The sequence below is a fragment of the Phaseolus vulgaris genome, chromosome 7 (genome assembly GCF_051622355.1).
Source record: "Phaseolus vulgaris cultivar YP4 chromosome 7, ASM5162235v1, whole genome shotgun sequence".
Taxonomy (NCBI): Eukaryota; Viridiplantae; Streptophyta; class Magnoliopsida; order Fabales; family Fabaceae; genus Phaseolus; species Phaseolus vulgaris.
The window spans coordinates 58,880,521-58,898,640 of NC_143504.1; the positions used below are offsets into that span (position 1 = coordinate 58,880,521).

At 32.3% G+C, this 18,120-nt stretch overlaps 2 protein-coding genes across 3 annotated transcripts; both read left to right on the forward strand.

The window, feature by feature from the left end:
* Nucleotides 1-2,217: 2,217 nt before the first annotated feature.
* On the forward strand, nt 2,218-7,496 carry LOC137827484 (uncharacterized). Of its 2 annotated transcripts, none has more exons than XM_068633642.2 (2): nt 2,218-2,923; nt 5,795-6,362. In XM_068633642.2, exons 1-2 carry the CDS (start codon nt 2,682-2,684, stop codon nt 5,850-5,852), a joined length of 300 nt encoding a protein of 99 aa, XP_068489743.1. In that variant the 5' UTR covers nt 2,218-2,681; the 3' UTR covers nt 5,853-6,362. The 2 variants fall into 2 exon arrangements, with proteins under 2 accessions (XP_068489743.1, XP_068489744.1); XM_068633643.2 differs by lacking the exon at nt 5,795-6,362 and adding an exon at nt 7,050-7,496 and having other exon boundaries at nt 2,446-2,923.
* Nucleotides 7,497-11,671: 4,175 nt separating this feature from the next.
* Nucleotides 11,672-17,673, forward strand: LOC137827477 (protein unc-13 homolog). The gene is made up of 5 exons (XM_068633637.2): nt 11,672-12,412; nt 13,969-14,853; nt 14,944-15,393; nt 15,509-15,695; nt 16,317-17,673. The coding sequence occupies exons 1-5, from the start codon at nt 11,852-11,854 to the stop codon at nt 17,258-17,260; spliced, it is 3,027 nt and encodes a 1,008-aa protein (XP_068489738.1). The 5' UTR covers nt 11,672-11,851; the 3' UTR covers nt 17,261-17,673.
* The last annotated feature ends 447 nt before the right edge of the window (nt 17,674-18,120 follow it).

Here is an 18,120-nt window from a genome sequence, read left to right on the forward strand (position 1 = left end):
ATGAGGTTTGAGTAAAATGTAAGTTGAGTGTTGCAATCATGTTTGGTAAGCTTTGAAGCAAATTCACATATATAGTCACACACTCTCTTCCACTCAACATTGGTTGCTTCCTTTTCTCATCCTTTCTTTCTGTAACTTTCCCTTCTGCTTCACTCCTTCCCACCTATTGGAATTTTATCTTTCATGATTCATGAACAAATTAATTAACTCATGTCAATGTTTTGATCTAAAAAGTTCTACTCCTACTCATATGTTTATGATTGAATATATATTTACTTAAAGTACTTCTTAATAAGTTTAAATTTGAGATTTCTTATATACTTCTAACTAAAAAACTATTGAAATGCGTTTTTGTCGACTTTTATCTTTACATTTTCAGTCCGAATTGTATTATATCTACGAGTTCTTGTTGGCTTTTATCTTTACATTTTCAGTCTGGATTGTATTATAACATAGATATTATAATTATAATGCTGAAAATTCATTTATTACTTCAAGATTTATTTCAAATAAATATTATTAATATTTATATATTTACTAAATCCAAATAAATGTGGATATCCCAACATTATTTATTTATCATTTAATGTAAAAGTTACATTATAATGAAAGGTGGAGATGATTATTCTAGCTTCTTCTTGAGGGTGGAAAAAAAAAATGTGACAAAAAATTTCTGTTTTAATGCTATAAGGATCTTTGAGTCCATGTTCAATGGATTGGTTTTATTATTAAGGTTCATGTGATTGGGGTACTTGAAAATGACCATTGATGTGAGAGGCACAGCATCATAACACCATTTTAATCACATTTTGAAAAGAAAAAAAAAAATCAACACCAAAAAATTTAAAAACAGTTAGAGAGAATTTATAAGAAAATATTTTTAAAAGATTGTGAAATTTATAAATAAATAACGAAATAGCTAAAATTTTAATTTACATACTCAATATAAATTAGAATTTTAACTTTATTTTTAAAAACATCTCTATTGAACTAATGTAGGGTCTTACAGTAAGAACAAAATATAAAAAAATATTTGTTTAAGGAACTTAATAAAAAAATTGTAATTTATTAAATATCCAATTTAAATAAAAAATTTAGTGATTACTAAAAAAAAAAATGGACTATATATTAGAAATTCAAAATTTATTTTATTCTATTTATTTATGTAAATAATAACCATTTTAAAATTAATATGAAACAAACTATAAAAATATATCTATAAAAATGTTTTAATTTTTAACTTTTAAATTGTTTTCTTCTTAAAAAAAGAATATCTAAAATATAGATGATTTTTAATATAAATAAAATTATATTTTGATTCATTAAATATTATTTAAAAAATTAAAATAAACTTGGTATTCAATTCTCTAGTCATAAAGCTTCTTCATTGTACATAAATAATAACATTATATTTAGTGACACAAATATTACATGAAACAAATCAAAGTGCAAAAAATATATTATCTTAAAACATAGAAAAAAGCTAATTAGTAATGACCAACTTAACTAGACACAAATTACAAAATGATTCTACTACATTTATTGAGACGAGTATTACAAGATGAAATAAAAAAACTAAACTCTACATAACAAAGAATATAGGTTCAAAAAGACTCTTTTTAATCAGTTACTTTAATAAAGATTAAACAAAAAACATTTTAAATACTATACTTTTTTTAATAATAATAAGTTTAAAATTATTAATTTTATATATCTTTAGAATTCATAAAAAAAATCACTTTGTATAAATATTTAGTAAAGGGTTTGGTTTTTGCAATTTTTCTGGAAAATAGGTTTTGTTTGTGAAAAAATTGAAAGCTATGAAAATCGAACACTTTTCTTAAGTAATGTGTTCGTGTCGGACACACGTATCAGATACCGATAATCGTAAGACATATATCGTTGAAATATTAAATTTAAAAAATATTTATTGGACTTAACAATTATAGTACGAGTCTAACACAATTTTAAAAATAAAAAATATATTAATTTTTTAAAAACTTAAATTTATTATATAAATTTTTATTAGGATTATAAAAAAAACAAATTCTTTTTGAATCATTAATAAACAGAAAAACATTTTTTTTCAAAAAAACTAAAAACATATTTAATACATATAAATTTTTATTATTAATTTATATAATTTATAATTATATAATATATTCGTATTCTATATTTTAGAAATTATATATATTTTTGATAAAGAAGTGTCCTTGTGTGCTTACATAGATCCGGAGAAAGAAGAAGCTATTATTACTTGACAATTTCTTTAATTTTTATTATTTTCTCTAGTTCTTACGTGTTGGAATTTTTCTCCCATTTTATAAATAAATATATAAAAATAAATCCGATGATGGGTTGTACTTTGCAACGAGAATTTTTTCCCCTCAATTTCTCGAGAAATAAATATTTATTCCTGACACTCAGATTCTCTTCTAACAATTCACTCTTACTCTTCTCTGTTTTTTCCATTGATCTCTCTGCATCCCCCTTGTGGAGAACGCGTTGACCTCTCTTAGACTTGTTCCTGCAATTCAAAGTTTTTATCTTTTTCAGATTTCGATGTTGGAACATATTTTTTAGTCAAATGGGTCTCTTCCAAGTCTTCACATTGTTCTAAATTTTTTCTGGGTTGAAATTTTGCTTTTTTGTTTGTGTTGTGTGTGTGGTTGTTGGTGGATATGGATTCCAAGGATGTTAATGGTTGCATCATGGATAAACACAAACCTGTGGTGGTGGCTTCTACTTTGGGGAGTGAAAAGGTTGAAGATCATGTCAACGGAGATGATGAGAGTGATTCCAATTCTTTGTTGCCTCCTCGGAGAGGTGGCATGTCCAGAAACAGTGACAAGACTCGCCGGAAAGTGCAATGGAATGATAGGAATGGAAACAAACTTGCTGAGGTGTTGGAATATGAGCCCAGGTACATTTTTTTTTATCAATTCGATAAATCTTGGTGAATTTAGGTTGCTTGCTCTGAATTCAGGAATTGTTATGTTGTGCTAGATTTGTTTTCTTGTAGTAACCTGTTTCCAATTTTATGATTTGGATGTTCTATTGTTCATAACTGGAACATTTATTGCGCACTAATTGACTGGTTCAGTTTTGTGTTGCTGTGAGAAGAGGAAAGAAGTTGTTAACATGGGTTTTTTTCTGTTTTTCTAAATTTGGGGCATTTGGTGAGTTTTTGCTAAATTATCGTTGTTTAGGGTAGCTGTGGAAACTTGGTGTCTGTCATTTTCTTGTTCATTACTCTTGATTTGGTCGTACGGAGGAGTTTATGATGATTATATTACTTCATTCATTATGATGATTATTTTAGGAGTATTTGGATCAGCATAAGGTAATTAAACTTGGAAGTCTCTGTCAGAAGGTCAAGTTGGAGTAGAAATGTGAAACTGATTATATTTTATGTTTATAATACTAGCAGAATATTTGTGTAGTGGTGATAATTAATGGCTGCTTGGTTTTGTTGCTTCGTTAGAGGTTCTTTGAACCAGTACATTCCTCTAATTTAGACATTTCTGGTCCCCTTTTTCTTCTCATTTCGCTGTTTTGGTGTTGGACTTTTGGACCTTCTGTCACGGCTGAAACTTTCAAGATATGAATTTGGAACTTGAGATCTTTTTGTTTTGTCTTCTATCACCATAAACGAAAAGAACAAGTCAATTTCAACTTAATTATTGGGTTTACCTTGTTTTATAGAAAACAATTTTTAGTCTTGACTCTTGATCTTTACTGCTTTTTTTGTTAAAAGAAGAAAAATCAATTTCAACTTGATTCATGTGTTTATGTTGTCTTTGGATCTTTAGAACTATTGGTTACTCTCTTATAGGTTGGCATGTGTACATTTGACATCAGATCTTAGTCTGATTTAACGTAATAAATTTGAAATCCTCCTACTTTCTGCTGCTGAGTTTTCTTAGGACTTACTGTGGGGCAGTTTATTTTATAAGTATGTTTGTGAGAATCTGTAAATGGTACTTTTAGGTAGTGTTTTGTTTGACATATACCCAAGAGGATTGAAATTTGGAGGGCACTTCAGTTGTTTCACTCTGTGTCACCCTCATTGACTAACTATTATTCATTAAAGTGCATTATATTTTGTCCTCCCTTTAGGGCTACCCTCTCCTATTGACTTACAAGTCTCTTATCTCATGACAGTACTGGAAAAATGTACCACTTACATAGCAGATATAGCAAAGTGAAAAGGATTAAAGAACATTAAATTATAGTTTAAACTATGAAGGATTTATTTTCTTAGACTTACAACTTTGTGTGCAGACTTGTAAAATACAAGCTAAGTGATGTTTGAGTTTTAATTAAACCCACAGCTTTTAGGATTTGCATGGAATTTGATATGCCATAGCCCGTCTTATCACATTCCTGATCCCTACAAGTGTTTGATCTTACCAATAGAAATACATGCAGGGGCCTTTTAATCTTGTTTATCACCTGAGCATTAACGCGTGCAAAAACATTGTTGTTAACTGATATAGATGATCTTTGGACGGATAAATCAATGGGTGCACAATCTTTCAAGGACCTAAACTCCAGTTTGCTAAATTTTTAATCTTTGATAATTGGCGATGCTTTTAATTGTACTACATGGAAACTGTCAATGTAAGTTGCTGCCAATAATTAGGTTAATTTAGAAACCTTTTGTTCCAGATAGGAATGGAAATGATGGGCTAAAAAGAGGGAGAAAAAGTAGCAAACATGCAGGCTAGTTTTGGTGATGAAGGTGTTTTATTTTTTACACAGACTGGAAAAAATGAAGAGAAATACAGATTTATGTGAGTTCTTAGGTGGAATTTCATTTTTCTCTCACTCATGAAGAAGTTGAAAAGGATTCTTAAGAATAGCCTATGCTGTATTGACGGGGGATTTATTGGTTATTGTATTTTCTTAGTGAGACTCAAGAAACAATTTTAGGGGGGAACACTTATCTTAAGTATTATAAATAAAGAACTGAGATAAATCAAAGGATATGAGAAGGAATATTTCTTCTATTTTCTTTTCCTTACTTAGATCAAAGCAAAGCAAAGAGTCTGAATATATACAAGCAGCACACTTATTCTAGGTTTAATTAAAGAGACATAATGTAAAATAAAAGTCAATAAAGACCAGAATAAGAAAGAAAAGACAAAATTAATATTGAAGTATAAGTCTTGTATCCATATCATTTGTTATTATGTTCCTATTTATATAGGATAGGTTACAAACATGACTGCATCTGTTGACGAGGGTAAACTTATAGTGACACCTACAGAAAATATAAATTGCAGGGATAGAGCTTGTGACATAGAAACCCTGTGAAAAATAGAAAAAATTAATATTGGAAATAGATAGTTTTAAGGATTTGTATTGCTACATGCGAACAGAATTATATCATATAGAAGCCATATTGCTGGAAGTGAGCAACTGTTCTCCATTTTAGAAAAATTATACTTGTCTCATATTGTCTGTTTTCTTGATCTGCTGAAACTCATTTAGATTTGTAGGAGTGGTTCCTGTGCTGGTGGAGTTAAGGATGTGTTAAAGTGTACTAAAACTTTCTTTAAACTCCCTAGTTTAATTTCACCAAAAGAAAGGCAAAGGAGGAAAACAGTAAGAAGAAAAAAAGTAAAGATGTTTCCATATTTTCTCTCTATTTGGGATAAAAGTTCAATGCACATGCAAAACAACTACAATTTAACAAAATGTAACTGAGTATGACAATCAGACTTATGTGGATCATTTATTTAGATAATACAAGAATTCTTTCCCATTTGGTCTCCCATTCTGTATGCAGTGATGTCAGTGATTCAGAAGATGAGGATTCGGATTCTTGCATCTGTACAATAATGTAGAAACCATCTTGATAATTGTCTCAAACTCTGCTGGATCAGGGGGCATTACTGTGGCTTGCCAGCCCTTACTTTGACCAAAACTTGACAACTGAGCATGTTTGATCTGTGTTTTAAGGTGGGACCAACAGTCCAATAAACCTACACAAGCAGCTTCACATTTCTACCTAGTGTATCCACTTCACCTTCACTGGGTTTTGAGATGATTTCATAGATGGACTTTGGGGTGAGTTCTCGGATGTAGATCAAGTACACATGATAGAAATGTGATTTGGGCAGTGGTGATAGCTCTGCACTAAATTTCTTTAATCACCATTTTTTAGTTGAAGAGGAGGCACCTTTATTAAGTATTTCCTTCTGTTTTTTGTTTTTGTTCCTCAATGTATGGAACAAATTTTCATGATTTGGCTGTAGAAATTAGAATAGCTTATATTCAGTTCTATTTATGTGAATCAACTCTTACACGTGTTTGACTTTGACAATATATCTTCTATGGAAGTTGAATTTTATCAATCGGAAGTTATCATGGGGAAGATCAAGTCTTAAATTTTTTGTAAAACTGAAAAATTAATTGATCTTTTATTAGATTTACTTTCTTTTATGTTAGGTCCAACATGAATACATAAACATAGACAGAACCTTCTCCATTTTATTTATACATAACTATTGACAGCAAAACACAGGATAAGAATTAGACATACAAACACTACTCAGTCATCCCAATTGGCTCTTACCAACTTGTTGAAGGAATAAACTGAAGGGTGAGAAATCGAAGCTTGTTTCTGAGGCTAAGGGTATAGTTTTCTTTGGCTCTGGTGGAACAACGTCCTTCCTCCTTTTTTTTCTTTGTAAAAACTTTTATGTTAGACATTATTGTGCAACTTGACATCTGAGCTAGGTGGACACATTAAGTAACAACAATCATTTGTCATCACATGAAAAAAATATTATTAAAAAAAATACAAAAAAAAATATGAGGGGACTAAATCGAAACCCTTGTGTTAACAAAACCGATACATAGGTAAACTATATCTATTTATAAATAATTCTAAGAACAGACTAGATGGAAACTTATTATATCAATAAAATATTTCTTAATGAATAAATCATAAATTAGTCACTCGATGTCCTTTCTCCTTTGCTTATTACCTAATGTAACTTTTGCTTTGATTGCTTTCCACTGAGTCAGCTTCTCTACAGGGCACATTACAGAAGACATGCACTTGTTTCTGTTTTGTCCACATAAATATGATTTCAAGTAAGCTTCAGTGGGAGCAAGTGGCAACTGACTCTTTATTCTTTCTTCTGCCACCAAGGAATACAGCTTAAGCAACTCTTTCTGTCTTGTGTTCTAACACATGCTTCAAACTCTTTATTCCCTTCACTACCATCATCATCAAATTCATTGTTGTTCTTGTTGTCATTGTGTCAGACTCATCATATGTTATATCATCCTTGTGATCACAGTCTTCTTTGTAGTTGTAATATCTATAATTAGAAGGATATGTCACTGTCAAAGCTGCAGACCCTTCTGCTTCACCGTAAGTGTGCCACTTTTTTATCTCTCATTATCCAAAATTTTGATATTCAGTGAGGTTTGGCCGATATATCTTTACATTCAAGTTAAACCTTACTTTCTTCCTATTTTTGCCACTAGTATGCTCATTACACTTTTCCCCATCTCTGTCAAAACTCAAAAACAATTAATTTATTACCATATACTCATTAAATGGGACAATGGATTCTCTGTGATGGCATGATTCACAGTGAGAGAAGAGTTTAGAGTTAGAGTTTCATGAAATCCATATTTCTGCAAGATGAAAGGGAATCCCAATTGCTTAAATTGATAAACAAACTGGAATATAAGCTTCATTATTCTTGAATGACACGAAATAAGATCACAAAACATGGAAGACACATGATCCAATGAAAATCTTCAAGAAGGGGTTTCGGGTTTACTTGGTCTTCAGCTATAACTCTGTAGATTCTCTTTGGACGCTTTGTTTTCTTGGATAAACCAAAACAAGTCTTAAAACATCCCATTGTAGAGCACCCTAATGAAAAGAGCACATTGAAGCCGAGGAATTTGACTATATTATATCGAACAACGTTAACTAATGTTTCATATTGGCTAAAGTAATTAAGGTTGCTTCTTTCTGCACCAACATACGTTTTTTGGCACCCCATTCTTTATGTGAAAATACGTTTTGGCTCTTCAGTAAAAAAATTAAAAAATCCCTAAGTCCTACACATTTCACCTGCTTCCTTCTTTTCTTCTTTTTCCCTGCGGCAACCCCAAGCACCCCATCACCCCATTTGTGCTCTTTCAAGGTTTTTTTTGGTGGTTCTTTAGGCTGTTTGCGGTATAGTGATACTGCATTGGTGAAAATTGTTGATTTTTGCACAGGTTTGTCAATGATTTCACCGTGGTCTTTTTCTTAAATACATTTTGAATTTAAAAAAGATTTTTAAATTATGTAACTCGGATGTGAGTTTTATACAGGTATGTTCCACATTTAGGAAAGACTTTAGGATTTAACATAAATTGACTTTCGATTTAAGTAATCCATGATGTCTTTTTTTAAAAACCACGTTTTGAATTATATAATTTGGAATATAAATTTACATTATAGATTAAAAAAAACACCTTCATAACCAAACCTTCAAACATTTTAACTTTCTGCAATAAGGGTATTTTTGGAATTATAAAATTTATGACGATGCCTGAAGAAGCTATGAAGGTGTAGGAAGAAACATCCAATAATTAACCGTGTGTTTGCTTTAGGGGGTAGCACTGTTGTCGCCGAATGATGTATGGATGTCACTCCCGTTTGCTTCAAGAGTTACATGCGGGTGAGGGGGTTAATGGAAAAAAAGTGGAGGGGTTGGAGGATCATCTCAAGAATGAAGAGAAAGGATAGAGTGAGAAAGGGAAAACCATGTCACACATGTGAAGTTATCATCCTAGCCTTCCTTTTCTTCATTTGATTCTTCACGAGGTTGTCTTCTATGCATCGACCAACCACTGCTATGCACATGCCACTGTATATAAAATAAATAAATATATATATATATAACATAATTTAAAGAATCAGAAATAATATTAAAATTATTTAAATAAATTAATTTAAGTAACAAAATTAATTTAAATTAATAAAATGATAAATAATAAAATTATACTTAAAATTAAAATTATATTTAATTATTTTTTTGAATTTGACCTTATTTTTTCTTTTATTTATAAATGAAACTTTAAATTATTTTAATTAACTAAAATATGCCTCAGCACAAGTAAAGGTGTGGTCTTGGATTGCTGCAAAGTCCCGCGAAATTTATTTTTCCTATCCCTGTTGGGTTCTGGATCCTTTGGCGGGCTGATTCGGTAAAGCTAGTTAGTGTTTGGTTTGGTTGGTCTTTTGACCGGCGGTTTTGGATGTCGAGTTAGGAGTTAAATTGTATGTGTGTTTGTAAAAGGGTTGGACCACCCTGAAGTGTTTCTGATTTATTGATTTTTTATTGCTGATAAAAAAAAATTAACTAAAATATGCACAAAATTAATAATTATTTATCCATTTTTTTATATATAAAGATAAATTTGTAATCTTACAATTTACACCGTTAAAACTAATTTAAAATACTCTTATAATTATCACATCACTCACTTATTTCAAAAAAATTTCCAACATATCCACTTTAACATACTCAAATGCAAACAACCTCAACTTTTTTTCTTAAATTTTCACACTTTTACTTAAGAAATTTGTTCTTATCAAAGACCACAGACAATTTGTCATTACATATATAAAATATTTGTGATATGCTATAATAAAATATTTATCCTTATAACACACCTTTAGATCCAACAAAGTAAATCCTAAAGCATTCATTCACACATCCACATAACATTGACACTCTAAATATCACATAATCTATTTTCTATTTGAAATAAATCATGGATGTTATAGTGAGACTTTTATCTTTAGAACTAGCAAAATTGAATGACAACCCACTATTTTGTACTCTAGGTTTTTCATCATCTATTTTCGTATATAAATAATACTTATTTAATCCACCAAATCTACTAATTATACATGAAGGTTCCTTAATTTGGTTGGAGTATAAGTTGTGGCTTATGACATACTTATCACAATCTAATTGTAATTAAGATAACTTCACTATGTGAAGGAAAATATTAACTTAGAATTTCAAATTTATGTTAAAAGGACAAATTATTATAACATATCAAGGTGTGAGATACCACCTCCAAAGAGCCCACAAAATTTGTTTGTCATCGTTCACCAATGAAACATTCATTGAAGATATTTAGTATGTTGAAATAGAAATTCTCCATCATAAACAGTAATTAATAATTGGTCGATTAAGTTGATTGAACAAGATATTGATATGTCTCTCCCAAAAATTCATGAGAAAGATTAAAGAAAAAGGTCAAACTCAAAGGATATTATATATATATATATATGAAAAGATTATCATAACATTTATTATTTTCTTAAATATTATGACATCAGTTATAAAAACTTGTATACTAATATTATGATTCTTTATTATTGTTGTGATCCATCTCTATGCTACAATATTTAGTTTGTAATTAATGTTGAATTGATAATTTTAATTATAGTGTCAAGTAATTTATTTTAAAAAAGACTAATTATATTTATATGTATATATGATCATATGATGAAAAAGGATAGTTGGAGGCCCTTAAAATAAAATATACACGGTTTTAATAATGTAATAACTTATATTGTATTTTAAGTTAAAATAATAAAATATAATAAAAAAATAATTTTTAAGGCATATAAGTGGGTTAATCCAGTTACGTTAAAGCAGAATTAGTGAAATTAATTAATGATTAAGAGATAGGTAATGTATTTCTAAACATGATCCAAGTTTTCTAATTTGGCTCAATAAGAAATGTCCACTAAAATAATATAAATAACACATATTTCAAGAATCAAGTACGTAATCATAATCGAGTGTTGAATATTAAAATTGATTTCAGCGTTAATAATGTTTTCTGCGAGTACCGTCGTCCGAGTATTGGTTACGATAACACCGAGAGGTAAAACGAGTAGACGGAAGGAAATGAACTTGTTTGAAGAGAAAATGAAGTGTTATATATACTACTGACATAGAAAAGAGTGTAGTAGTCTCAATAATTTTCTATATCCAATCCCATTCGAAAATAATTTTACTTATGTAAAATATAGTAAAAAGAAGAACCATGTATATCCATTATTCATCACAATGACAGGGTAACATGATGAATCTGTTAAACATTAAACAAAATCAAATTGAAAGTCCACCTATTATCTCAAAACTAACTAACTACATCTCTCTGAACAAAAACCAGAAGGTGATGGGTCATGTGACAGCACTTATAGACAGAAGAACACAGAACATGAACGATACTTTAACAACCTGTGATTCTTGATTGATAATATGAAGAAAATATATTTTGGTCGTTTTATATAAAAACTAAAATTTTAGATAAAGAAATAGAGTTGTCCGTAAGTTGTTTTCAAAAATAAAAAATTGGTAAAAACCACCCTGTAATTTAGTTATGCTAATCAACACTTGCATGTGGCAACAAAACATTGCAGAAAAAAGTGAAAAAAGAGAATGCTTCCGAGAAAAATGCATGCATGCATGAGTCTTTTTCTATTTTGGGTAGTAGACAACCTTTCGTTTGTTTCTCGTATTCTTCGCAGATGACAACGTGGGCAAAACCAGAATCACTCATCTCTTTCTCTCTCTCCCATGCACCATCCATGCACAAAAGTGTTGTCATCAACGTAACCGAAACCAACACCATAGCATTAATATTCATGCACTCTCTCTCTCATCACCTCATTTAACACAAATAAAACCAATTCCTTATCTCCACCCATTTTTGACAGAACAAATATATATATAGTCATTCTTCTGGTCGCCGCCACCATTCACCGTTAGGTTTGCGACCCACCTCCCATCTTCTCCTCATGGGTCTGCAAACCCGCCGAGAATCATATTCAGGCCCTTTGCCTTTTGCTACACAACATCGGAAAGATTCCAGTTATTCTCATCACCGATGTCACAACAGTCTTCCGATTCTTTACGACGGTGAGAACAATCTGATCTCACCGTTGGAAAAACTCGAAAGACTGAGCCAAGATGATATCAGGGAATGTGCTTATGAAATCTTTTTCACCGCTTGCCGGTCCTCGCCGGGATTTGGGAGCCGGCAAGTGCACTCCTTTTACCTGAATAACCAGGAAAACGAGGCGAAGTCACCGAATGTGGTGATGTCGCCGACGAGCAAGGTGAAGCGGGCCCTGGGGTTGAAGATGTTGAAGAGGTCACCATCAAGGAGAATGGTGTCTGGTGGCAGTGGCGGGTCGTCGTCGCCGAAAGGGGGAGGCAGCCCTTTTCATAACACCACGCCACCGTTTAGGCCGCGGCGGCCGATGACTTCTGCAGAGATCATGAGGCAACAGATGAAAGTGACTGAGCACAACGATAATCGGTTAAGGAAAACCATGAGCAGGACCCTTGTTGGCCAAGTATGTAATAAGCATATGCATAGGTTTTTTTATCAGCAGAAAAAATCGATAAATAGGGATCAATTCCAACTTTTATACAAAACACTTCGACAGACATGTCGAAAAAACCAAAACACATAAAGAAACTAACAACTAATTTCAGAACATCACGAAAAGCTACTTAAACCGAAAAATCTAAAGCAAACACCAAAGAAAGGGTAAATCCAGATCAAAACCAACAACACACAAAAATAACAACCAGATCGAAAGAATATATACCAATGGATTAAGACACAGCCAAGTTTTTAGTTGAGCTAAAAGAAAAAACTTTAGAGTGATTTATCACACCACCTTTAAAAATAATTTTATTTCTATGACAGCAAACCTCCCTTAATATTGTGATGTTTTTGAAAACTAAATTAACAATTCAGATGCATTACATTACAAAGCATATGCATGATTGCATGCGTGCACGTAATATGTTGCTAGTTTAGTAATTATTATTTGAAATCGTTTTGGTTGTGCTTTTATGTTTTGTGTTGAAATTATTATATGGTGACTTTGAAAGGTGAGAAGAAAGAAGAAGGTTAGATATATGAATTAACTTGTTTTCTCTTTTTGGACATGCTTTTTGCTTACCTTTTGATTCAACTTCATTATTATGATTTCTGTGATTTGTTGTAATTTTGTGACCATATTTTGTTTTGGTTATATTGTATATTTTCGGGTTCATTATTAACATGCAATATACAGGGTGTAGAACATCTCAAAAGAGGGTAATTTTACATTTGATGTATTACTAACACATGCAATTTTGTTAGAAAAGAGGACAAGGTTATATTTATATCTATATGTTTGTCTGTGTGTGTGACAATCAAACAAATTATTGGTCAGAATGGCATAGTTCATATAAAAAAATGAACTAGACTTGTGAAGCCGAATTACTTTTAAAAATATATTGAGAATGTATAGTGTTTAGACATTCAAGTTAATTTGTTATGGATGTTGATATGTTGAAAAATCGTAAAAACATGTAATTCACACTTCAATAAATTAATATTTTATTTATTTTTATTTTCTTTTTTAATTTAAAATATTATTATATTATTATAAGTGTTTGTTAAATGTTAGTCATTTACAATGTTCTTAACAAAACTTTTCTCATTTGTTATTATCCTCAAACAAAAAGAAAAAAAAAGGAAAAGGATTACATGTCTAGCTACATTGGTTTTGTTGCTTCCATTTTGCACATTTTGGACTTAATTAGGGTGATTTCATTTCATTTCATTGAATTGATAATAACAACCAATAATTTGAAACAGAACAGGCTAACTAAAAGTTACTCTTAGTTTCAAACTTGCTCTCAAGTTTATCTGCTTGAAATTTTTCATTCAGATCCTGAGGTTTAGTGAGGAACAAAATGAAGACATAGCTTATAATAATGAGTAGAGTATGAAAAAAAAAAAACTTTTGATACATTGAACTTTTTTGTTGGATAGATTATTACTAACTATAACCATAAACATATTTAGAGCACTGGTTTGGTCTAACTTTCTCAAAATGTTGCAACATTGCAGGCAGGAAGAAGAGCAGAAACTATCATTCTTCCCTTGGAACTTCTGAGGCACCTAAAACCCTCTGAATTTAGTGATTCCATTGAGTATCACATGTGGCAAAAGAGACAGCTCAGAGTCCTTGAAGCAGGACTTCTCCTACACCCATCAATCCCTATAGAAAAGGCCACCACCTTTGCCCTGCGCCTTAGGGACGTCATTCGAAGTGGTGAGTCAAAACCTATAGACACTGGTAAGAACTCTGACACTTTGAGAACCCTTTCCAACTCAGTAGTTTCCTTGGCATGGAGAAGTTCCAATGGTACCCCCACTGATATTTGTCACTGGGCTGATGGATTCCCTTTCAACATTCACTTGTACACTTCTCTTCTTCAAGCCATTTTTGACAATAGGGATGACACATTAGTCCTTGATGAGGTTGATGAGCTCCTTGAGTTGATGAAGAAGACATGGTCCATCTTGGGAATCACTAGGGCTGTTCACAATGTGTGCTTCACTTGGGTGTTGTTTCAACAGTATGTGGTAACTGGGCAGATAGAACCTGACCTTCTCTGTGCCACACATGCCATGTTGTCTGAGGTAGCCGTTGATGCTAAAAGGGAAAAGGAATCATTCTATGTGAAGTTATTGACATCAGTGTTGAGTTCAATCTTGGGCTGGGCTGAGAAGAGATTGGTTAATTATCATGAGTATTTCCAGAGAGGAAATATTTGCCAATTAGAAAATGTTCTTCCTGTGGTGTTGTTAGTCTCACAGATTCTAGGTGAAGATCTCACATTATCTGATGATGTGGGAGGGGGAAAGAAAGGAGATATAACCATAGTGGACTCATCTGGGGATAGGGTTGACTATTACATTAGATCTACCATAAAAAGTTCATTTGAAAAGGTTTGTTTCTAAACTTATCTTCTCATTACACCTTGGTATGTTAGATTATAGTGCATGGGTGTGTACATTTAGTCATTTTTATGAATGCAGGTAATTGAGGAGGTGAATGCCAAGGCTATTGAAATGGAAATAAAGGGAGAGTTCGGTGATATTCTACTTCATCTAGCTCAGGAGATTGAAGATTTGGCAATGAAAGAAAGAGAGAATTTTACTCCAATGCTACAAAAATGGCACCCAGCAGCAGGAGCAGTTGCAGGAATGATGTTGCATAGCTGCTACGGGCATGTGCTGAGACAATATTTAGGTGATGTGACCTCTCTGACTCGTGAGACCGTGGAGGTGTTGCAAAGGGCTGAGAAGGTAGAAAAGGTTCTGCTCCAACTGGTGGTTGAGGACTGTGGTGAGGATAATGCTAAAACAGTTATGAGAGAGATGGTTCCGTATGAAGTTGATTCAATCATATTGAACCTCCTGAGAAAATGGATAAATGAAGCGTTGAGCAGTGCAAGAGATTGTTTGCAAAGAGCAAAAGAAACTGAAGTAAGTTTTGGGTTTCTTTCCATCAAAGATTAAAAGGAAGGATACAATTAAGAACATTTGTTATTTATAGTAGAACTGAGAATGAATTTTTAATTTCCTCTCTCTTTCACTGCAGACATGGAATCCAAAATCCAAATCAGAGCCCCATGCACCATCAGTCGTAGAACTGTTGAAATGTGCTAAGACAGCTGTGGAACAATTCTTTAAAATTCCAATAGGAATAACAGAAGATATAGTTCAAGAACTTGCAGATGGATTAGAAAGCCTATTCCAGGACTACATGATGTTTGTCACAACATGTGGTAAGTATTGTTTTTTTTATCAACAAAAAAGAATAAATAAATGTGAACCACTTCACAGGTGATTCAACCCTTATACAAACCGGAAAAAAAAACACTTAGTCTCACCCTACCTCTACTAAAAACAAAATACTTGCAAACACCCAAAACTCACCAAAGAAACCAACAAACGGCCTAACACATCATTTAACCATCCTCATACAAACCAAAAGGTTAAAACATCAGAATAAGAGAAAACAGTTGAAGTCACCTTGAACATAACCCAATACCAAACTTTTAAGTGAACCATGTGGTAAGTATTGTGCCAATGCAAAAACAATCAAAGTCGTTCTCTCTAGAGAATAAATAATACACATGAAAACTATTAAACTGGAGATTTCTATTTTACTTGGTGCAACTGGGATTGTTTATTTGCACATGGAAGTAAACAATTCTTGCAAGACTGCGATACTTATCACTTATAGGCCTAACCAATCAAAATAGTTAAGATAGCACAAACACAAGCATCAATAAGAACTTTACTATAAATTTAATGCATTTTTAACTTTTGATTAATAATCACTATGTTGATGCAAAAATTGCAATTTACCTATGCAAAATGGTGAGCAATCCAATATGTTTCAGGTACAAAGCAGAGCTATATTCCTTCACTTCCCCCTTTGACAAGATGCAACAGAGACTCAAAGTTCATCAAGTTGTGGAGGAAAGCTAGTCCTTGTGGTGCTAATTCCTCAGATATAGATCACATAAGTGAAGGTCATCATCCTAGACCATCAACCAGCCGTGGCACACAACGCCTCTATGTTCGTCTCAATACCTTACACTACCTCCTCTCTCACATCAATGTCATTGAGAAATCACTCTCTCATACTCCTGGTGTGATCCCTTCCCCAAACCGCAAACACAGTGGTCCCTATTTTGAAATAATCAATTCCTCCATCCCAGCAGCATGTCAACATGTCTCAGAAGTTGCAGCATATCGCCTCATATTCCTAGATTCTAATTCAGCCTTCTATGGTGGCCTCTATCTTGGTGATGTAGCCAATTCACGCATTCAGCCAGCATTGAGGATTCTCAAGCAAAACATCACATTGATGACTACACTTGTGACAGACAGAGCTCAAGCACTTGCAATGAGAGAAGTGATGAAGGCCTCCTTTGATGCATTCCTCATGGTTTTGCTTGCAGGTGGAAGCTCAAGGGTGTTCAACAGGTCTGAACATGTGATGATCCAAGACGACTTTGAGAGCTTGAACAGGGTTTTCTGCACTAGTGGGGAGGGACTAATAGCAGAAAACTTGGTGGAGAAAGAGGCTGCAGTTGTGAAAGGTGTCATTGCACTGATGGGGCAATACACCGAACAACTGATGGACGATTTCAGCATTGCTACATGTGAAACAAGTGGGATTGGAGTCATGGGAAATGGACACAAATTGCCTATGCCACCTACCACAGGAAGGTGGAATAGATCAGATCCAAACACAATATTGAGGGTGTTGTGCCATAGAAATGACAGATCTGCAAATCTTTTCTTGAAGAGGACATTTCAGTTAGCAAAGAGAAGGTGAAGCCAAAACTGTTGTATCTCTTGCTGAAGTTTAGCACAAAGATAGCATTGACAATGATGCATCTCTTGCTCTATAATTCTTGCTTGTGACAAGAAAAGAGAGAAGGATTGCATATTTGGAAGCACACAAGGGTGAAGAAAGCAATGCTTTGCTTTCATCATTAGGCATTGAAACACACAAAGACACTAATGCAGAATATTTGATGAATTGTATTATAAGTACAACAAAATATTCTTTTATTGTTTTTTTTGGGAGATAAAGAGAGAAGGAAAAAAATGGCAGTTTCTTAGCTTAGTTTTTGATGTTGCATATATTAAGTAGGCCTACACATACTGCTCTCAGAATTTGTGTTTGTAATTAATCAATTAGCTGAAAGGAAAAAAATGTATTTTCTTTTCTAACTTTAGTGCTAACTAAAATGGCTTCTTTCAAAAAGGACACTAATTAAAATGCTGTTCTTCAACTTAATAATGTGCATAACAAAAGAACAGTAACAGTGTTTTCCAAACATCATACAACAACTTTTTCTTAAAACCAAAATGGTTCACATCATTAATGAAGCTGATGCATGAGTGCATTCTGTTACACAATTTTTAGCTATGCATGTTTATTTATGTAACAATCACTCTCAAATTATTTAGTAAAATTTGACTCAATTCTGTTAAACAAAATTCTCAATAAGCATTTCTAGAAAAGAAAAATCAAACAAAAAAATAAAATATCTTTTATAAGTGAAAATTAGTTTATATATAAATTAATTTATAAAAGTTTGTTTACATGACCTCTAAATTTTTATTTGTAGCTTAATACGATATTCAGTATATCACTTTTCACTTTAGGTCACATGTTAATACGAGAAA